Here is a 23149-nt window from a genome sequence, read left to right on the forward strand (position 1 = left end):
ACTAGTCATGGTCGCCCATCATCTAGGGTCTATAATAAACCACAAATTATTCCGTACTGGATCTCTGGACACATATGCTATTCAATAACTTGGGTAATACATGCAGTATATAACAAAAAATGAGTACACCCCTCACATTTTTGTAAATACTTTATTATATGTTTTCATGGGGCAACACCGAAGATCTGACAGTCTGATACAATATAACGTAATCAGCGCACGGCTTGTATAACAGTGTATATTTGGTGCTCTCTAAATAAAGAGTATCTTTGACAATCCACTGCTGGGAACAAAGGTATGTACACCCCTAAGTGAAAATGGGCAAATTGTGCCCAAAGTGTCAATATTTTGTGTAGCCACCATTATTTTCAGGCACTGCCTTAACTCTCTTGGGCATGGAGGTCACTAGAGCTTCACAGGAGCCGCTGGATCCTCTTCCATCCTCCATGACACCCCTGTACATTATGCAAAACAAGGAAGCCGCGGAGACACCATCACATGTTTCTCAACGCTGGCAGGAAACTAGCCAGGTCTCTCACCGGGAAGGAACAACCACGGGAAGGGCAGTCTCCAGTCAAGGAGACCACCTATGCCAAACATGGTATCCATCCACAGACCGCTGTTTCAGGGTATTTGCCCCTCATCAGTGTGGAGTAGGAAACTGGCTAGTGGGAGCAATGCCTAGTAGAAGACTACATAGGTAAGGATGGTTAACCTCGGGGAGATCAACATCCAACACCGCGGAGACACCATCACGTGTTTTCTCAACGCAGTGATTGTAGAGCAAGGCCCCCTGGGAAATATGCAAAACAAGGAAGCCGTGTAGACACCATCACATGTTTCTCAACGCTGGCAGGAAACTAGCCAGGTCTTTCACCAGGAAGGAAAAACCACGGGAAGGGCAGTCTCCAGTCAAGGAAACCACCTATGCCAAACATGGTATCCATCCACAGACATATATATATATATATATATATATATATATAGTCTTCTACTAGGCATTGCTCCCACTAGCCAGTTTCCTAGTCCACACCGATGAGGGGCAAATAACCCGAAACAGCGGTCTGTGGATGGATACCATGTTTGGCATAGGTGGTCTCCTTGACTGGAGACTGCCCTTCCCGTGGTTGTTCCTTCCCGGTGAAAGACCTGGCTAGTTTCCTGCCAGCGTTGAGAAACATGTGATGGTGTCTCCGCAGGCTTTCTTGTTTTGCATATTTCCCAGGAGGCATTGCTCTAGAATCACTGCGTTGAGAAAACACGTGATGGTGCTCCGCAGTGCTGGATGTTGATCTCCCTAAGGTCAACCATCCTTACCTATATGCTGCTGTACATTATGTTTGTACATAACATGGACACCCTACTATATTTCAATGGCAACAGTGAAATGCTTAAAGCTTTGACATGAAAGTCTGCAACTTGGATCTGTTGACAAGTTCTTGTGCTGGGTTTGGTTCTGGACCTGTGAACATATTCATAATTTGTAAAAATTACATGACCATGTTAATAAAGTATTGTGTTGTCTGACAAGTTAAGGGTTGCTACATTTTTATTTGTGTTAGGAGCATTAAAGGGTTTGTTCGGGTCAAAAAATAAAAATCTACAGTCATTTTATGTGACTGCAAAGTTGTGAATCCTCACAGTACGCACAGTGCACGCTGTCAGAACTCTCCGGTGCTGGCTCGGGGAGCAAGCGGTCACAATATGACTAAACGTGCTCGCCCACACTCAATACTGGTGAATTGAGAAAGACCGTGAACGTCTAGTCGAAATGTGGCAGAAAGTATGCCTATCGCACACTTGCAATCACATGACTGCTAGGAATCGCTGATGGCACCGGAGAATCCTGACAGTATGCACTGTGGATTTACAAGTCTGCAGTCACATAGACTATTGTGTTAAACCTGATCAACCCCTTTAATCCTCCTACATGTAAGGTAAATCTATTTATATATCTGTCTATCGGCAAAAACAAAACTAATCATCACCTCCTGACAAACAGTCACATGTGAAAGCTGCCATGACTGCAATACATACAAGTAAACAAACAAGATCAGCAGCAAATTACACCCCAACATATATGCAACACGTGCAGCAGCAACACGGTGAGTGCAACTAATATGTGCAAACATTGACTTCACCTTTCACATATGCCTTAGGGGTGCTTCACACATAGCGAGATCGCTACCGAAATCGCTGCTACGGCACGGTTTTGGTGACGCAACAGTGACCTCATTAGCGATCTCGCTGTGTGTGACACAGCAGCGATCTGGCCCCTGCTGCGAGATCGCTGCTCGTTACACACAGCCCTGGTTCGTTTTCTTCAAAGGCGCTCTCCCGCTGTGACACACAGATCGCTGTGTGTGACAGTGAGAGAGCGACGAAATGAAGCGAGCAGGGAGCAGGAGCTGGCGTCTGGCAGCTGCGGTAAGCTGTAACCAGGGTAAACATCGGGTAACCAAGGTGCTCTCACGCTGCCTGTGCTGCCGGCTCCGGCTCTCTGCACATGTAGCTGCAGTACACATCGGGTTAATTAACCCGATGTGTACTGTAGCTAGGAGAGCAGGGAGCCAGCGCTAAGCAGTGTGCGCGGCTCCCTGCTCTCTGCACATGTAGCTGCAGTACACATCGGGTTAATTAACCCGATGTGTACTGTAGCTAGGAGAGCAAGGAGCCAGCGCTAAGCAGTGTGCGCGGCTCCCTGCTCTCGCGGTTATGATCGCTGCTTCGGCTGCTGTGTTTGACAGCTAAGCAGCGATCATAACAGCTACTTACAAGGTCGCTGTTACGTCACAGAAAATGGTGACGTAACAGCGACCTCGTTGTCGCTTAGTGTGAACCAGCTCTTAGTGCAGGGTTAGCCAATTAATATTCCCAAAGGGCCACAGAAGAGTCCATAACTGTTGTGGAGGACAAACCAATAGGCTGAAATTAATTCTGCTCAATATTATTATTAATATATTAATTATAATATTTTATATTAATAGTAACACACAACATAGAACAGAATTAGGAAGTAAGTATGCGGACACCCCTTCTTTGTCATATGAGGCCATTCACAGCCCCCTTATATACAGTATGAGTCTACAAATAGCCCCCTATATACAGTATGACCCCCACAGTCCCCAAATATACAGTATGATCCCCCACATAGCTCTCAATATACAGTATAAATCCCGCATACCCGCTCTATATAGAGTATGAGCCTCACACATAACCTCCTATCTACATGAGCCCCACATAGCCTTTTCTCTATACAGTATGAGTAGCCACATACCTTCCCTATGTACAGCATGAGCCCCTAAATAATCTCCTATATACATCATGATCCTCCACATAGCACCTATAGACAGTATGAGATTCCACATAGCCTCCTGAATACAGTATGAACCCCCATATAGCCTGCTATATACAGTATGAGCCCCCATATAGCTTCCTATATACAGTATGAGCCCCCATATAGCCTCCTATATACAGTATGAGCCCCCATATAGCTTCCTATATACAGTATGAACCCCCATATAGCCTCCTATATACAGTATAAGCCCCCATATAGCTTCCTATATACAGTATGAACCCCCATATAGCCTCCTATATACAGTATAAGCCCTCACATAGCCCCTAATACAGTAAGAGCCCCCACACACCTTCCCTATATACAGCAGAAACCACCAGATAGCCTCCTACATACAGCATGAGCCCAACATAGCCTCCTATATACAGAATGAGGTCCAATATAGCTTCCTATATACAATTTGAGCCCTCACATAGCCCCTATATACAGAATGAGCTCCCATATGGCCTCTTATATACAGTATGAGCTCCCATATAGCTTCCTATATACAGAATGAGCCCCCATATAGTCTCCTATATACAGTATGAGCCCCCATATAGCCTCCTATATACAGAATGAGCCTCCACATAGCCTCCTATATACAGAATGAGCCCCCATATAGCCTCCTATATACAGTATGAGCCCCCATATAGCTTCCTATATACAGTATGAGACCCCATATAACCTCCTATATACAGTTTGAGCCCCATATAGCCTTCTATATACAGTATGAGCCCTCACATAGCCTCCTAATACAGCATGAGCACCCGCATACCCTCCTATGAGCCCCCACATAGCCTCCTGTATACAGTGTGTGCCCCCACATAGTCTCCTATCTACAGCATGAGCCCCCACATAGCCCTCCTATATACAGTATGAGCCCTCACATAGCCCCTATATACAGTATGAGACCCCACATACCCTCCTATCATAGTCACACATGGTGAAAGAAGAAGCTGATGGCTCTGTCCTCCGCCAATATATTCACTGCTATCTGCATCCTGTGGATTTAAATATCGGTGACATTGGAACGCATGCAGCGGAGAGCATGGTGCTTCCACTTTTTTCAGCCTCTCAACTGTTTTGGTCTGTGTGCCAAACTGGAACAGCCATAGGGCCGGATGTGGCCTACTTTGCACAGGCACTCGGCATATACATGGGATCAGTAGTCTGGCTGGGGGGGGTTCATGCACTGGGATCAGTAGTCCGGCTCTTGCTGTGTCATAATGTCATCAACCATCTAATTTATCGGATTAATAGGGTGTTAACCCCTTCACGACCGACCGATTTTTCGATTTCCGTTTTTTTTTCGCCATTCTTCTTCTGAGAGACGTAATTTTTAATTTTTTATTTTTCAGTCAATATGGTCATGTGAGGGCTCATTTTTGTGGGCCAAGATGTACTTTTAAATGAAACCATAAGTTTTTCCATATAGTGTACTGGAAAACGGCAAAAAAATTCCAAATGCAGAAAAATTGCAAAAAAAGTGCGATAGCACTATTGTTTTTGAGATTTTATTCACAGTGTTCACTATATGGTACAACTGATGTGTGGGTGTGATGCCTCAGGTCAGTGCGAGTTCGTAGACACCAAACATGTATAGGTTTTTCTTTTATATCAGGGGTTAAAAAAAATCGGACGTTTGTCCGAAAAAAGTGGTGCACGTTTTACGCCATATTCCGTGACCCGTTGCGTTCTCATTTTTTGGGATGTATGGCTCAGTGACAGCTTATTTTTTGCGTCTCGAGCTGACGTTACTAATGGTACTATTTTTGCGCAGATGCCACTTTTTGATCGCCTGTTATTGCATTTTGCGCAAAAGTTGTGGTGACAAAAAAACCCTTAATTTTGGTGTTTGGAATTTTTTTGCCGCTACGTCGTTAACTGATCAGATTAATTGATTTTATATTTTGATAGATTGGGCGTTTCTGATGTGTTTATATTTTTAATTTTTTTTAACCCTTTAATTTTCAATGGGGCGAAAGGGGGGTGATTTGAACTTTTAGGTTTTTTTGTTTTTTTAAATTTTATAAAACTTCTTTTTTTTACTTTTTTTTTTATTTTACTATTCCCCCTAGGGGGCTATAAGGATCCAATCGCTCTGCCCTATCTGCTGATCACAGCTATACAGCTGTAAACAGCAGATACGCTCACTTTCTGATTCACTGGGCTCCGGGCCGAGTGAAACTGAAAGTAGTTCATGTCTAGCACAGGAGTCATCACATGACCCTGTGCTACCCTGACAATCACCGGAGGTCACGTCATCACGTCACGTGACTTCCGGTATCGGGCGGAAAGTAAAAGTTTACCGCGATTGCGATTATAATGGCGCTGCCACATATTGACAGCGCCATTTAAGGCCGGAGTCACACTTGCGAGAGACTCGCGCGAGTCTTGTATCACATAACCCGGCATGGCCGCACACTCTCTGGACAGGAGTGTCTCAGCTGCATAGAAATACATACAGCCGACCTGCTCCTGTCAGGAGAGTGTGCGGCCATGCCGGGTGATGTGATACAAGACTCGCGCGAATCTCTCGCAAGTGTGACTTTGGCCTAAGGGGTTAAACGGCACGAGCAGATAACGATTCTGCACGTGCCTAGCAGGCACACATCTCAGCTGTGATAATCAGCTGAGATGTGTGCCGATCGCGGCATCCTGCCGGCGGCAGACCGCGGGCAGTAACATTATGACCGCTAGGACGTAAAATTACTGCCCGCGGTCGTTAAGGGGTTAATCCATTACCAACCCCAAAATAAACAATCTTGACACCTCCAATTTTCGGGAGAAGGTAGAGATCACCATTGGGGGTACATGCAATCAGAATTTCATGACATACAATGAATTGATACAATTTTTATCTGGCAGATCAATACCAATAAATTTCGAATTGCGTCTATAACTATACACTAGAAAAACAAAATGACTTCTTTTTTCCAAGATCGACATGTTTAATGAACTTCTTAAGATGGAAATTTACAGAAAAAACAGAATTAACCGTCCTGTCTTATTCCAGAAGAGAAATAAAATGTTTGTTTTTTTTTAAAAAAAAAGAAAAATTCCACAGTGTTGTCCAGAAAATGATTTCATCCATCTTCCCGCACAATCGTCCGGCCGCACACGGCTTATATTATTTGAAATGACTTTGACGCATTGTCCCATTTTTATTCTGCATCTGTTATTATTGAGTGTGAGACGAATATCAATGTAAACTATTAACGAGCAGAAGACCGTCCGCCAAACTGACCTTGGACTTGCAAATTAAGCCGTGGTGGGTTTCTGATATTTGCATTGGGATTGCAGAAATAAAATTTAATAATAATAAAGAAAAAAAATTTGGCATTATTTAAAAATGTTTACAAAAACACTAGACAACATAAAAAAAACCAACATAAAGGATCTATTCTGCACAAAGACGACAACAGACAAGGCGTTTGGCTAAGGATGCTAAGAACATCGTCAAGGTGCTCCATCCTTGGCAAGGTCATGACCTGATGCAGACCAATACGAGAGTTTCTTTTGGGGTGGATGCCAATCCCATCCATCGAATGGGTCCTAGAAGACACCCACGAGCCAGAAACATTGGTAAACCAAAGCAGCTATAGTCACTGGGGCAGACGTTGGACACCTAGAGTTCATCGTCTGATACAATGAGCATCATCTTCTCGTTCTGTTTCTTTTTCTTGCTCGAATGTCCATTGCTGGCAACTGTGTGCCCGTTCTGTCCTTGAGATTTCCGCTCCATGTCTTGCATGGACTGTTGGGTGTACTGTTGGTACGTTGGTGAGAAGTTGTGGATGGCGTCTTGCACAATGTCGTGGGGACTCATTGTCTCTTTCAAACCACTGGAAATGCTCTGCATGGGTGCCACATTCGCTGTAAGGAAAAAAAAATATATGTTATTGAAAGTTGTAGGGTCGCCTTATCAAGTTCTATCGATTTTTAGGGTCTCTTTATCAAGTTCTATCAAGTATTAGGGTCTCCTTATCATGTTCTATCAGGTTTTAGGGTCTCCTTATGGTCTCCTTATTAAGTTCTATCAAGTTTTAGGGTCTCCTTATCAAATTCCATCAAGTTATAGGGTCTCCTTTTCAAGTTCTATTAAGCTTTAGGGTCTCCTTATGAAGTTCAATCAAGTTTTAGGTTCTCCTTATCAAATTCCATCAAGTTTTAGGGTCTCTTTATCAAGTTCTATCAAGTATTAGGGTCTCCTTATGAAGTTCAATCAAGTTTTAGGGTCTCCTTATCAAATTCCATCAAGTTTTAGGGTCTCTTTATCAAGTTCTATCAAGTATTAGGGTCTCCTTATGAAGTTCAATCAAGTTTTAGGGTCTCCTTATCAAATTCCATCAAGTTATAGGGTCTCCTTTTCAAGATCTATCAAGTTTTAGGTTCTCCTTATCAAATTCCATCAAGTTTTAGGGTCTCTTTATCAAGTTCTATCAAGTATTAGGGTCTCCTTATCATGTTCTATCATGTTTTAGGTTCTCCTTATTGTCCCCTTATTAAGTTCTATCAAGTTATAGGGTCTCCTTATTAAATTCCATTAAGTTATAGGGTCTCCTTTTCAAGATCTATCAAGTTTTAGGTTCTCCTTATCAAATTCCATCAAGTTTTAGGGTCTCTTTATCAAGTTCTATCAAGTATTAGGGTCTCCTTATCATGTTCTATCATGTTTTAGGGTCTCCTTATGGTCTCCTTATTACCAGTAAGTTCTATCAAGTTTTAATGTCTCCTTATCAAATTCCATCAAGTTATAGGGTCTCCTTTTCAAGATCTATCAAGTTTTAGGGTCTCCTTATCAAATTCCATCAAGTTATAAGGTCTCCTTTTCAAGATTTATCAAGTTTTAGGTTCTCCTTATCAAATTCCATCAAGTTTTAGGGTCTCTTTATCAAGTTCTATCATGTTTTAGGGTCTCCTTATGGTCTCCTTATTAAGTTCTATCAAGTTTTAGGGTCTCCTTATCAAATTCCATCAAGTTATAGGGTCTCCTTTTCAAGATCTATCAAGTTTTAGGTTCTCCTTATCAAATTCCATCAAGTTATAAGGTCTCCTTTTCAAGATTTATCAAGTTTTAGGTTCTCCTTATCAAATTCCATCAAGTTTTAGGGTCTCTTTATCAAGTTCTATCATGTTTTAGGGTCTCCTTATGGTCTCCTTATTAAGTTCTATCAAGTTTTAGGGTCTCCTTATCAAATTCCATCAAGTTATAGGGTCTCCTTTTCAAGATCTATCAAGTTTTAGGTTCTCCTTATCAAATTCCATCAAGTTTTAGGGTCTCCTTATCAAGTTCTATTAAGCTTTAGGGTCTCCTTATGAAGTTCAATCAAGTTTTAGGGTTTCCTTATCAAGTGCTGTCAATTTTTAGGGTCTCTTTTTCAAGTTCTATCAAGTATAAAGGCTGCTTTACACGCTGCGACATCGCTAGCAATGTCGCTAGCGATCGCAACCGCCCCCGTCATTTGTGCATCACGGGCAAATCGCTGCCCGTGGTGAACAATATCGCTAGGAAGCGTCACACGTACTTACCTTCCTACCGACATCGCTGTGGCCGGCGAACCTCTTTGTTAAGGGGGAGGTTCGTGCGGCGTCACAGCAACGTCACACAGCGGGCCACCAATAGAAGCAGAGGGGCAGAGAGCAGCCGCATGAACGTCATGCCCACCTCATTGCCGGAGGATGTAGGAAGGCTGTTGTTCGTCGTTCCCGGGGTGTCACACGTAGCGATGTGTGCTGCCTCAGGAACGACGAACAACCTGCATCCAGAATGAGCAACGATCTTTTGAAAATGAACGACGTGTCAACGATCAACGATAAGGTGAGTATTTCTGATCGATAGCACTCGTTCGTAGGTGTCACACGCAACGACGTTGCTAACGATGCCAGATGTGCGTCACGAATTCCGTGACCCCGTCGTTGCATGTAAAGCGGCCTTTAGGGTCTGCTTATCATGTTCTATCATGTTTTTGGGTCTCTTTATCAAGTTTTAGGGTCTCCTTATTAAGTTCTATCAAGTTTTAGGGTCTCCTTATCAAATTCCATCAAGTTATAGGGTCTCCTTATCAAGTTCTATTAAGCTTTAGGGTCTCCTTATGAAGTTCAATCAAGTTTTAGGGTTTCCTTATCAAGTTCTATCAAGTTTTATGGTCTCCTTATCAAGTTCTATCAAGTTTCAGGGTTTCCTTATCAAGTGATATCACATTTTAGGGTCTAAGTTCTATCAAATTTTAGGGTTTACTTATCAAGTTGTATCACACTTTAGGGTCTCCTTATCAAGTTGTATCAAGTGTTAGGGTTTCATAATCAAGTTCTATCACGTTTTAGGGTCTCCTTATCAAGTTCTATCAACTTTTAGATGCCTAGGGTCAGGTATCCAGCTTGGTGCATAGGTGCGGAACCTATCTAGGGTGTTGAGGGACGACCAGTTGTAGGTTTGATCAGGGGTCACCATCTCCCCCTTCCCTAGACGAAGAGGTCCCCTTCCCTTTCACTTGGTACTTCCCCGTACATAGCGTCACATGTATGTGGAGTCGGGAAGGAATTTTTCTCCTAATTTGGCGCTTACGGTCTACCCCATAGGGTTGTTGCCTTCTTCTAGATCCACATGCTAGGTTATAGGTTGAACTACTCGATGGACTTAAGTCTACCTTCAACCATAAAAATCATAACTATAAGACTCGGGATCAGAGATAGCTCCGATCTGGGCGTTTAACCCCCTATGATGCAGTGGTCACAGGAGATACGGACATCAAAGTGGTTAGATAAAGGGAGGGGATCCTGCAGGGTCAATGCCTAAATTATTTACCTATCCAAAAACTGAAACATTACCTGTTGAGTTTTCAGTTTTCTCCCGGTAAACCTGGCAGGTGAAGGCGTAGCGTAGAGCAATGGCTGCAAACAGCATTTCAATGCAGATGATGAAGTTCTGATACCCGGCAGCGACTGTCCCCGCACCAACCGTGTTACCATTGATGATCTGTACCTCAGGAATGGCACCACATCTCTCCAGGATGGCCAGAAGCATTCCTACAGGAGTCAGGCAAGAGGGACAATCAGATAGGAAATGTCTTAAAGGGATCCTCCAGATCAAACTAATATACTGTAATAAATAGGGAAGTCATTAATGTTTTAATTATTATTATTATACAACAATTTCCCGTTTTTAAACTCTCGGGACGACCACTTCAAAGTCCATCACCTGCTACGTATCGTCCACCAACCTTGCCAAAATGATAGGAAGATGACCGCTTTGATGGTAAGAAACTTCAGGACAGGCTCAAAGGGATGAAGCAGCTCCTTGGTGGCAAAATAGAAGAGAAACAAGGCGTAGAGAGCCAGGCTGACCGAAAAGTTATATATGATTGTGATGTATAGGTATCCGCTCTGAACACTGCAAAAACAAGATGGCGAAATTAGGGAGCAGTCCAGCATCAATTGTAACATAGCAATATAGTTATTAAGAGGGGGTAAAAAAAAGAGCCTTAGGTCTATGAATAGTTTTAGTAAGATGTTTTCAGAAATACTTATCATAAAATGTTTACTGGCCCTTTAAGAAATACAATATTTTGCACAACTTGCCAGTAGGTGGCAGCAGTTTAATACAGTTTTATAAGCAGAGACAGCTTGTTGCATGGTGTTCTCTACAATACAGAGTGCAGAGTGAATAGTCCAGGAGACGTGCAGGAAAATACAATCTAATGTATATCCAGTGTTAGAAATATAGAAATAGAGTGCGTAGTATGCAAATTATATCAATGTAAAAAAATCTAAAATGTTTCTTTTATGTAAATTACGTTTTTGCTGTGAAACAAATATTATTCCCTGCAATATAGATATCTCTCTCTCTCTCTTTATATATATATATATATATATATATATATATATATATATATATATATATATGTATATATATATATATATATATATCTCTATATATATATATATATACACACACACATACAAATATACAGACACATATATGTCTATATATATATATGTACACATTATATATATCTATATCTATATATATCTATATATATATCTATATATATATATATATATATCTCACATGCAAATATACACACACATACATATGTATGTATACATATATGTATAGGGATCTCACAAATATACCTAGAAGTCCTACAAACTGATAAGTAGCATAAAATTACAGCCTGCGACTTATTGTTGTATTTGTTTGACCTGTTCCCTTTAAGTCACCCCTTTAATATGAGGGATTGGCATAAGGCTTCCAATATCTGCTCCTTTTTTTTTCCCTGCAGTGACCACTACTGGAGGAATGTAGTATTACATGCAGCCATTCAAGCACTAAGTGGACAAACCAGGTCAACCAGTGACTGTAAATAGTTGTTTGTGCCTCTCTAGTAGGGGGCCCGATCTATTATGTCTATGTGTCCTAATGGGGAAAATAAAAAGGTTGTTCATATAAACCATCCCCTTTAAATCATAAAAAAAACCTAAAAAGTATATATATATACAGTTAGGTCCAGAAATATTTGGACAGTGACACAAGTTTTGTTATTTTAGCTGTTTACAAAAACATGTTCAGAAATACAATTATATATATAATATGGGCTGAAAGTGCACACTCCCAGCTGCAATATGAGAGTTTTCACATCCAAATCGGAGAAAGGGTTTAGGAATCATAGCTCTGTAATGCATAGCCTCCTCTTTTTCAAGGGACCAAAAGTAATTGGACAAGGGACTCTAAGGGCTGCAATTAACTCTGAAGGCGTCTCCCTCGTTAACCTGTAATCAATGAAGTACTTAAAAGGTCTGGGGTTGATTACAGGTGTGTGGTTTTGCATTTGGAAGCTGTTGCTGTGACCAGACAACATGCGGTCTAAGGAACTCTCAATTGAGGTGAAGCAGAACATCCTGAGGCTGAAAAAAAAGAAAAAATCCATCAGAGAGATAGCAGACATGCTTGGAGTAGCAAAATCAACAGTCGGGTACATTCTGAGAAAAAAGGAATTGACTGGTGAGCTTGGGAACTCAAAAAGGCCTGGGCGTCCACGGATGACAACAGTGGTGGATGATCGCCGCATACTTTCTTTGGTGAAGAAGAACCCGTTCACAACATCAACTGACGTCCAGAACACTCTCAGTGAAGTAGGTGTATCTGTCTCTAAGTCAACAGTAAAGAGAAGACTCCATGAAAGTAAATACAAAGGGTTCACATCTAGGTGCAAACCATTCATCAATTCCAAAAATAGACAGGCCAGAGTTACATTTGCTGAAAAACACCTCATGAAGCCAGCTCAGTTCTGGAAAAGTATTCTATGGACAGATGAGACAAAGATCAACCTGTACCAGAATGATGGGAAGAAAAAAGTTTGGAGAAGAAAGGGAACGGCACATGATCCAAGGCACACCACATCCTCTGTAAAACATGGTGGAGGCAACGTGATGGCATGGGCATGCATGGCTTTCAATGGCACTGAGTCACTTGTGTTTATTGATGACATAACAGCAGACAAGAGTAGCCGGATGAATTCTGAAGTGTACCGGGATATACTTTCAGCCCAGATTCAGCCAAATGCCGCAAAGTTGATCGGACGGCGCTTCATAGTACAGATGGACAATGAGCCCAAGCATACAACCAAAGCTACCCAGGAGTTCATGAGTGCAAAAAAGTGGAACATTCTGCAATGGCCAAGTCAATCACCAGATCTTAACCCAATTGAGCATGCATTTCACTTGCTCAAGTCCAGACTTAAGACGGAAAGACCCACAAACAAGCAAGACCTGAAGGCTGCGGCTGTAAAGGCCTGGCAAAGCATTAAGAAGGAGGAAACCCAGCGTTTGGTGATGTCCATGGGTTCCAGACTTAAGGCAGTGATTGCCTCCAAAGGATTCGCAACAAAATATTGAAAATAAAAATATTTTGTTTGGGTTTGGTTTATTTGTCCAATTACTTTTGACCTCCTAAAATGTGGAGTGTTTGTAAAGAAATGTGTACAATTCCTACAATTTCTATCAGATATTTTTGTTCAAACCTTCAAATTAAACGTTACAATCTGCAGTTGAATTCTGTTGTAGAGGTTTCATTTCAAATCCAATGTGGTGGCATGCAGCGCCCAACTCGCCAAAATTGTGTCACTGTCCAAATATTTCTGGACCTAACTGTATATATATATATATATATATATATATATATATATATATATATATATATTATATATACATACACAGAACTTTTTAGATTTTTTGTAGTTTTAAATGGGCTGGCTCATATGAACATATAAGGGCATATAGACATAAAAATATATAGGACATATAGACATAATAGATCGGGTCCCCTAATATATATGCTGCTCAAAAAAATGAGGGGAACACTAAAATACCATTTTGTTGTTTAAGTGTTCTCTTTATTTTTTTGAGCAGTATATATTTGTAGTCACGGGATCATGCATATATTACACTACTTACTGCTGTTTTATAAAGTTCCATACCCCCACTCTGAACCCCCCTAAATGCAATTGTTAGTGGCATTTAAGGAGTTAAACGGTTGCAATGGTTACCAGCTCTGTTCACAGCAATTAGTGACGGTAGCTAGCTGTATAGCGCAGCCGTCACCTGTGCTGTATGGAGCGGGTTCAGCTCCTGAGCCTGCGCCGTACAGTGAGTGAGCGCATTTGTCAAAATATATGGCGGATGTCACTAAAGGCCAAATGAGTTATCATTTTCCAAGTTTCCTAATAGCAAAATTGTCGTTAGTAATCAATCACTCACTTGAAATCCCCGTCATGGTATTTCCCGAATGCTTGTAAGATTATTGTGACGACGGCCATGATGGGCTTCACTATGCAGAACTGCAGGGTTGCCTGTGAAAAAAGGATACACCATGATACACAAGGTATAAAAATGTCCGATGTTTCTCCTATGTAAGGAAGCTTTTGTTTAATGGTATATTGGTGTTCGTTAAAGGGGTTTTCCTATTAAAGACAGCCCCCAGGTGGTCAGTTGACTGCTCCGGTCAAGCGTTCAATGGACGCCATCTTAGGTCATGTTCACACGTTGAGTATTTGGTGAGTATTTTACTTCAGTATTTGTAGCCAAAACCAGGAGTGGGTGATAAATATGTGGCGCCCTGGACAAGCCAGGACGTCACAGGTACAGCAACAACACACCCCACACCCCGGTTAGGAACACCAGAGTCACACACAAATCCTTGTTGCCTCCCTCCAGGGGCTGATGTCCACACCAGGTGGGGTGGAGCCAGGCGGTTGGCTCCACCCACCGAGGAGTTCACAGTCCTGGAGGCGGGAAAAGGAAGGCAGTGGAGAGTTGAGTGGAGAGTTGAGTTTGGAGAGTGGAGGAAGTGTTAGTGGAGCAGACTGGCCGTGTCCGGGTACGTGGCCCGGGCACAGAAACAGCAAGGTTGGCAGACGGTGGTGACCGTCTGCAGGTGAGGCCGATTGACGCACAACCATAAGGACCGGGGACGGGCGGTGGCCCGCCGGTACCGAACCGGGGAGCGAAGAGAACCAGCATCACTCGGCAGGGCCGGCGGACCCCGACCAGGCTTGGAGTCGCCGTTAAACCGGTCAAATCCGTCAGCGACGGGAACCTCCGTGGTTTCCCAGCAGCAAAGACCCGACTAAAGGCAACTGCTCAACCGTGAAGGGAAATACAGCTACCGCCACAGCTAGAGTTCCCAGGGCCAGGGCCTGCGGGCAAAAGGGGCTCCTCTGGCTAATACACCGCTGGGGAGCGGGTCACCGGTGGGAAGCCATCGGGGCCGAAAACACATTAAAGGTGCAGGGAGAGACAGTCACCGCCAACCTACCAGGAGTGACCACCGCAGCCGTCTGTGGGACCCGTCCATCCAGCCATTTGTTTTACCAGAGACTCCGTGTACGTTACTGGCTGAGTGAGTACCACCGTGCCGTCTGGCACTGCGCTGCCCTCGCGACCCTGCACCTCCCCAATCCCACCATCCACTGTCCAGTCACCATCATCGGGCCCCGGGACCACCAAACCCCCCCCCCCCTACCCACGGAGGGGAGAGAAACATCTCAGCTGCTCCCTGTCATCGCTCCCGGGATCCCCGTCCAGAGCAGCGGTGGTGTCCCATTATCAGCACAAACCGTGGGTGGCGTCACGGACAACATCCCCAAACCAAACCTTCCTCTTTTCACTCACGGGCGAGGAGCGCCGCTCGAGTCCCCGGATCCGGCCCACCGCTCAAGCCACCGAGCAGCAGCAGCAGCGCCAGACCCGAGCGTGGTGAACGCAGCGTCCCCTCCCCGCCCGCGACAAATACAGCAGTGGTGCCTGTGTTTCTATTATACTTTCCCTCTGATTGTTCCTCCCCTGGTTTTGGCTACAAATCCTGAGGTAAAAAACTCACCAAATGCGCAGTGTGTGCAATGGCCGTATATTTCCTGCAAACCTCAACTTTTTTCTTTTAAAGGGAAATGTCTATTGTTTCTCTAGTAAAATACCTCGTGCACATGTTCAGTATTTGGTGAGTTTTTTACCTCAGGATTTGTAGCCAAAACTAGGAGAGGAACAGACAAAGGAAAAGTACAATAGAAACGCGGGCACCACTGCTGTATTTATCACCCACTCCTGGTTTTGGCTACAAATACTGAGGTAAGAAACTCATCAAATACTCAATGTGTGCACAGGGCATAGTCCCTGGACAGATAATCTATCAATCTCCCCATCCAAATACAGCTGAAGAGTCACGATAAGTGATGAGCGGGCACTACCATGCTTGGGTGCTCTGTGCTCGTAAGCAGCAGTTGGACGCTTGGACGGGCCCGACTCATCTACCAAGTATAATGGAAGTCAATGTGGAACTCAAGCATTTGTGACGCCCTGGCAAAATCAGGTAGTCTCACAGGTTAGGCCCCCGCACAACGCCTTCCCTCACCTAGGTCACATACAGCTGACCTGAAACCCTAGTCACCCCCCCTCAGGGCAAGACAGGCACACCAGTGGACCAGGCGCTTAGGGAACGCCCACCTAGGGGTCTAGACAGCCCGTGGCGGCAAAACAGTCACATAAGTCTGTAGTTCAAGTTGAGAGGAGTGTGGGCTGGAGCTAGGTGTAGCTCCAGCAGAGGAGAAGTCCAAGTTGACCGGTGCCAGGGTCGGAGCCCTGGTACCTTGGCTAGGTGGCAGATGGTGGTCTCCGTCAGCAGGAGACGGGAAGACGGCTCGGTAGATTCGAGGAGGACTGGAGCAGGGTTGGAGCCCGCTGTTACCAGCACCGGAGACCCGACCGGAAACTGTGCACAGAGGGGGTACTCGGACCCTGAAGCCAGGACCGGCACCAACGGCCTAGCTAATCAACCGATTGAGGGCAGGATTACAGGTCCTGTCCCAACCAAAGTCCCAAAAGCAGACAACCACCCACAGATAGGGATAGGGCAACCGTCAGGGCCCATAGATCCCACGGGTCAGCGTCAGCGGGCACGGCTCCTCAGGCACAAAGCAAGCCGGGAGCGGACTCCCGAGTTCCATACCGGGAAGTCCAAACACACAACCACAATCAATGCAGAGGAAGAGACGGCGACCATCAGCCCGGGTGGGGGACCAGAGTACAACCGGCCACGACGGCCAGCCACCAGCACCTTGGTTTACCAAAAGACTCGTGTGATTCATTTTCTTGTGAGTAACCAAATATCCCCTGCTACGTCCGGGCGTGTGAGCCCCTGCCATCTCCATACCCTGCACAGAGACACTGGGCCCCGGGGCAACCATCCCTACCCACGGAGGGGTTAACATCCGGCTGCCATTACATCTCCCCTGGGTATCCCACAACAGCAGCGGTGGTGTCCCACTTCACCACACACCGTGGGTGGCGTCACGAACCAAATACGGTCAAGGCCGTACAACTACATCCCCCTTTTCATTCGGTGTGTCCGCGTGACCCCCGGATCCAGAGGATCCCTCGAGCCACGCAGCGGGTTCCCCATTGACTTCCATTATACTCAGGTACTCGATTCCAGCCCATCCGAGCATTAACTGCTCATTTCGAGCACCCGAGCATGGTAGTGCCCGCCCATCACTAGTTACGAGTACCGAGCACCCCAGCATGGTAGTGTCGCGGGCGGGGAGGACGCCACTGCGCTGCGCTCGCTAACGCTCGGGTCCGGCGCTGCTGTGGCTGCTGCTCGGTGGCTCGAGCGGTGGGCCGGATCCGGGGACTCAAGCGGCGCTCCTCGCCCGTGAGTGAAAAGGGTGGTTGGTTTGGTGGCGAATTTAGTCCGTGACGCCACCCACGGGTTGTGGTGAAGATGGGGGGGATGGGATCCCGGGAGCGATGGTATGGAGCTGCTGGGATGTTGTTTTCCCCCTCCGTGGGTAGGGGTCGGTGATCCCGGGGCCCGGTGGTGTGACGGGGAGGCAGGGTTGGTGAGGTGCAGGGTTGCAGGGACAGCGCGGCGCGGTGCCGGATGGCACGGGTGTACTCACTCAGTAAGAGATGCACAAAGTCCTCGGTAAACCAAACGGCTGGATGGACGGGTCCCGCAGCCAGCTGCTGTGTCTCTCCCCGGACAGGTGATGGTGGCTGTCTTTCCCTGCACCTTAGTGTACTGTCTTGACTACGATGGATTCCCAACGGTAGTCCGCTCCCCAGTGTATGGGTGCCGGAGGAGCCCGTTTGCCCGCAGGCGCTGGCCCTTGGGTCTCTAGCCTTAGGCGGTAGCTGTATACCCTCACGGTGTGGGCAGTTGCCTTCAATCGGGTGTTTGGCTGTTAGGAAACTCCTGGGGTTCCTGTCACACTCGGATTTGACTGTTGACGGCGACTCCAAGCCTAGTCGGGGTCCGATGGCCCTGCCTGTGTGTGCTGGCTTCACTTCGCTACCCGGTCGGTACCGGTGGGCCGTCGCCCGTCCCCGGTCCTACGGTTCCGCGTCGATCCACCACTCCTGCAGACGGCGACTACCGTCTGCCAACCTTGTTGTCAGTGCCTGGGCCACAAACCCAGACACCCTTCACTTTACTCCTCTCACTTCAACTTCCTGAACTGATCTGTAACTTTTCCCGCCTCCAGTCCTGTGAACTCCTCGGTGGGTGGGGCCAACCGCTTGGCTCCGCCCCACCTCGTGTGGACATCAGACCCTGGAGGGAGGCAACAAGGATTTTGTGTTTGGCTAATGTTACTGTCTAATGGGGGTGGGGGTGTGTTTGTGTTACCTGTGACGACCTGGCTAGTCCAGGGCGCCACAGTAGTGTCCGCTCATCACTACTGTAGTTACGAGTACTGAGCACCCGAGCATGGTAGTGCCCGCACATCACTAGTTATGTGTACAGAGCACCTGAGCATGGTAGTGCCCGCTCATCACTAATTACAAGTACAGAGCACCCGAGCATGGTAGTGCCCGCACATCACTAGTTATGAGTACAGAGCACCTGAGCATGGTAGTGCCCGCTCATCACTAATTACAAGTACAGAGCACCCGAGCATGGTAGTGCCCGCTCATCACTAGTTACAAGTACAGAGCACCCGAGCATTGTAGTACCCGCTCATCACTAGTTACAAGTACAGAGCACCCGAGCATGGTAGTGCCCGCTCATCACTAATTACAAGTACAGAGCACCTGAGCATGGTAGTGCCCGCTCATCACTAGTTATGAGTACCGAGCACCCGAGCATGGTAGTGCCCGGTCATCACTAATTATGAGTACCGAGCACCCGAGCATGGTAGTGCCCGCACATCACTAGTTATGAGTACAGAGCACCTGAGCATGGTAGTGCCCGCTCATCACTAGTTACAAGTACAGAGCACCCGAGCATAGTAGTGCCCGCTCATCACTAGTTATGAGTACAGAGCACCTGAGCATGGTAGTGCCCGCTCATCACTAGTTACAAGTACAGAGCACCCGAGCATGGTAGTGCTCACTCATCACTAGTTACAAGTACAGAGCACCCGAGCATGGTAGTGCCCACTCATCACTAGTTACGAGTACAGAGCACCTGAGCATGGTAGTGCCCGCTCATCACTAGTTACAAGTACAGAGCACCCGAGCATGGTAGTGCTCACTCATCACTAGTTACAAGTACAGAGCACCCGAGCATGGTAGTGCCCACTCATCACTAGTTACGAGTACAGAGCACCTGAGCATGGTAGTGCTCGCTCATCACTAGTTACGAGTACAGAGCACCTGAGCATGGTAGTGCCCACTCATCACTAGTTACGAGTACAGAGCACCCGAGCATGGTAGTGCCCACTCATCACTAGTTACGAGTACAGAGCACCTGAGCATGGTAGTGCCCGCTCATCACTAGTTACAAGTACAGAGCACCCGAACATGGTAGTGCCCACTCATCACTAGTTACAAGTACAGAGCACCCGAGCATGGTAGTGCTCGCTCATCACTAGTTACAAGTACAGAGCACCCGAACATGGTAGTGCCCGCTCATCACTAGTTACAAGTACAGAGCACCCGAACATGGTAGTAGACCCTCACACAGCTCCCATCCATGGCTTTGAGCCCCATTCATGTACAGATAGAAGCTATAGCATGAGGTTCCATAGTGTAGTGGTTATCACGTCTGCTTTACACGCAGAAGGTCCTGGGTTCGAGCCCCAGTGGAACCACTTTTATCCCTCTTTAATATAATTAACAATAAATTCCTAACTTATTATTTAGAGAAAAATCTTCATAGAAGGAATTTTTCTCTGAAGCTCAGGAGACGATGGTGGTGGGAACCTATGCAAATGAATGTTTATAGTCTGTGAACTTGTCCATAGGAACCAATCAGATTCCACCAGTTATTTACATAGCCATGATTAGGAAGTCACTTGAAGGATCTGATTGGTTCCCACCACATTATTTGCCCCTGGGGTCTTCATAAATACACCTCATTACTGACTCCCTGGGAGGTGACATCTCTAGCAACAGAAAGCGTCCTGGGAAGAAGCGCTGCAGCAGCTCGCGCTGACTCACCTCTCTGCTGTCCTGCTCTGGAATCCCTCACTAATTATACGTATTCAGTACCGGCAGATTCCCCAGTATGCAGCCACCGCCTGCCGGGAACACCTCCTGCCCTATTAAACTATTGTTTTTGCATTCTTTAGGTCTTTAGAGGCTACAATATATTCTATGAAGGTTTAGCTTGAGATGTGGAAGTGTCTCAGAAGTGATGACCCTGGGGGGCCTGAACGCGTTGGGTGTGGGACCCCACTCAAGTGAAGGCACAATTGAATGCACTTCACTCTCATTCTTTGGAGGAATTTTTAAAGGGAATCTGTCAGATGATTTGTTTTAGTACAATACTAATGTTATCTTTAAATTGGGCTTATTGAGAGCTTTCAGGATCAGTAGCTTTTATTGCTCTACATTATCCTGTTATCTTGTTGTAAGCTCCGGAGAATACAGTGTGTCCTAGCAACTAGTCATACATATGTATATACAAATTGCATATGCTTTTCTCCCACCTCTCAGTGCTGGCCTTAGTGATAGTAAATCTGAACTGAATTTGCCCTGCGGCCCCCACCCACCTGAGCAGTGATAATGAATGTGTGTCGCCCTGGGCAAGCCAGGGGACACAGGTCACACACCACCACACCCTACATCCCAGGTAGGAACATCTAAGCTAACCAAAAATCCTTGTTGCCTTCCTCCAGAGGCTGATGATTCACACCAGGGGGTGGGCCAGGCGGTTGGCTCCGCCCACCGAGGAGATCACAGCTCTGGAGGCGGGAGAAACCAGGCAGTTGAGCCCAGGCAGGGCAAGAGTGAAGTCTAGCTGAGGGCTAGAAAAGAGTAAACAACTAAGTGAAAGTGAAGGAAAGAGAAGTAGTAAAGGAGGAAAGCAAGAGTGGTGACAGTACAGAAAGAGAGAGAAAAGCCTGAAGTAGTCCAGCTGAGTGCAGGACAGGTCAGCAAGGTCAGCAACGGCGGTGACTGTCTGGAGGGGGACCGTTTGGAAGTTCCTGGAAGGACCCCGTAGGCTGTGTGCCCGGTGGTCTGGAGCAGTGTTCCGAAGGACAGTCAGCACCAGGGCAGGGGCCTCTCGGACCCCGGCAAGGCTTGGAGTCGCCGTAAATTGCCGAATCTGTCAGTGAAGGGGACGTAGATCCCCCAACAACCAAGACCCGAGTGAAGGCAACAGCCCAACCTGTACAACAGAGACACCGCCACCGCCAGGGCACCAGTTTCTGAGGGCCAGCGCCTGCGGGCAAAGAGTAGAGCTCCTCCGGCCCAGCTTGAAGCCGGGGAGCGGGTTACCGGTGGGGACCCATCGCAACCAACAAGTACACAAGGTGCAAGGAAGAGGGACATCACCGTCACCTACTGGGAGAGCAATTGCAGCCGTCCGTGGGACCGTCTTACCAGCCGTTTGGTTTACCGTACAAACTGTGTCAACGTCTCAGGCTGAGTGAGTACCACAGTGCCGCAAGGCACAGCGCTGCCCCCGCGTCCCTGCTCCCACCAGGCCCTGCACCTCCCAAACCGTCACCGGGCCCCGGGATCACCAACCCCTACCCACGGAGGGGCAACACAACACCTGGCTGCTCCGCATCACCATCCCCGGGATCCCCGTATTGAGCAGCGGTGGTGAAATCACCACAACCGTGGGTGGCGTCACGAACTATAACAATCCCCACACCCAACAAACCCCTTTCACTCACGGGCGAGGAGTGCCGCTCGAGAAACCCCCGGGATCCGTCCCACCGCTCGAGCCACCACTGAGCAGCAGCAGCCGGACCCGAGCAGTGGGGGTGAGCGTAGTGTGCTGACACCCTCCTCCCCGCCCGCGACAAATGCACTTAGGGGTACTTTACACGCTGCAACATCGCATCCGAAATATCGTCGTGCTCACGTCGTTAGTGACGCACATCCGGCGCCGGTAGCGGCATCGCAGTGTGTAAATCCTTTTTGCGACGATAAACGATAGTAAATGCGTCGAAAATCGGTGATCTGTGTAGCGTCGGTCATTTTTATAATGTCAGGTCGACCGCAGGTACGATGTTGTTTGTTGTTCCTGCAGCTCCACACATCGCTGTGTGTAAACCCACAGGAGCGACAAACATCTTCTTATCTGCGTCCCGACGGCAATGCGGAAGGGAGAAGGTGGGCGGGATGTTTTGTCCCGCTCAACTCCGCCCTTCCGCTTCTATTGGGCGGCCGATTAGTGACGTTGTGGTGACGTCGCTGTGACGCCGAACGCACCTCCCCCTTGAAGGAGGGATATTTCGGCAGTCACAGCGACGTCGCCGACCAGGTATGTGCGTGTGAAGCTGCCGGAGCGATAATGTTCACTACGGCAGCAATCACCACATACCGCATGTGCGACGGGGGGCGGGGGCTATCGCGCTTGGCATCGCTAGCCGATGCTAGCGATGTCGCAACGTGTAAAGTACCCCTTAAGCCCCCGTCACATTTAGCGACTTACCAGCGATCCTGAAAACAATACGACCTGATAAGGATCGCTGGTAAGTCGCTGGTGAGACGTCACACAGTCAGACCTTACCAACGACTCAGTAACAATACAGGTGGCAGTAGCGACCTGTATAACGATCTCTGCCGTCATTGGGACCCTGTCACACAGCGCCAAACACAGCGATGCGTCCTGCCCAGCAGGACATCGCCTTTGAAGAAAATGGTCCAGGACATTCAGCAACGACCGGTGACCTCACAGCAAGGGCCGGGTTGTTGCTGGATGTCACACATAACGACATCACTAGCAAGATCGCTGCTACGTCACAAAACCCGTGACTCAGCAGCGATGTCGCTAGCGATGTTGCTTAGTGAGATGTGGCCTTTAGGGGTGCTTCACACATAGCGAGATCGCTGCTGAGTCACGTTTTTTGTGACGCAGCA

The 23149-nt window shown here is 46.8% G+C and overlaps 1 protein-coding gene and 1 non-coding gene across 2 annotated transcripts in view; one reads left to right on the forward strand and one right to left on the reverse strand.

Annotated features, from left to right (window-relative positions):
- Positions 1–6280: 6280 nt before the first annotated feature.
- Positions 6281–23149, reverse strand: part of TMEM184A (transmembrane protein 184A) — a 72246-nt gene continuing 55377 nt past the window's right edge. Inside the window, exons 6-9 of the mRNA XM_075319202.1 lie at positions 14093–14184; positions 10558–10727; positions 10166–10363; positions 6281–7210 (exon numbers count right to left, since the gene is read on the reverse strand). Coding sequence (XP_075175317.1) covers positions 6963–7210; positions 10166–10363; positions 10558–10727; positions 14093–14184 — 708 coding nt within the window. The 3' untranslated portion in view covers positions 6281–6962. The remainder of the gene's footprint in view (positions 7211–10165; positions 10364–10557; positions 10728–14092; positions 14185–23149) is intronic.
- TRNAV-UAC (transfer RNA valine (anticodon UAC)) lies at positions 19848–19920 on the forward strand. The gene has a single exon. It is a non-coding gene; the product is annotated as a tRNA-Val (tRNA).

Source organism: Anomaloglossus baeobatrachus, chromosome 7 (assembly GCF_048569485.1).
Source record: "Anomaloglossus baeobatrachus isolate aAnoBae1 chromosome 7, aAnoBae1.hap1, whole genome shotgun sequence".
Taxonomy (NCBI): Eukaryota; Metazoa; Chordata; class Amphibia; order Anura; family Aromobatidae; genus Anomaloglossus; species Anomaloglossus baeobatrachus.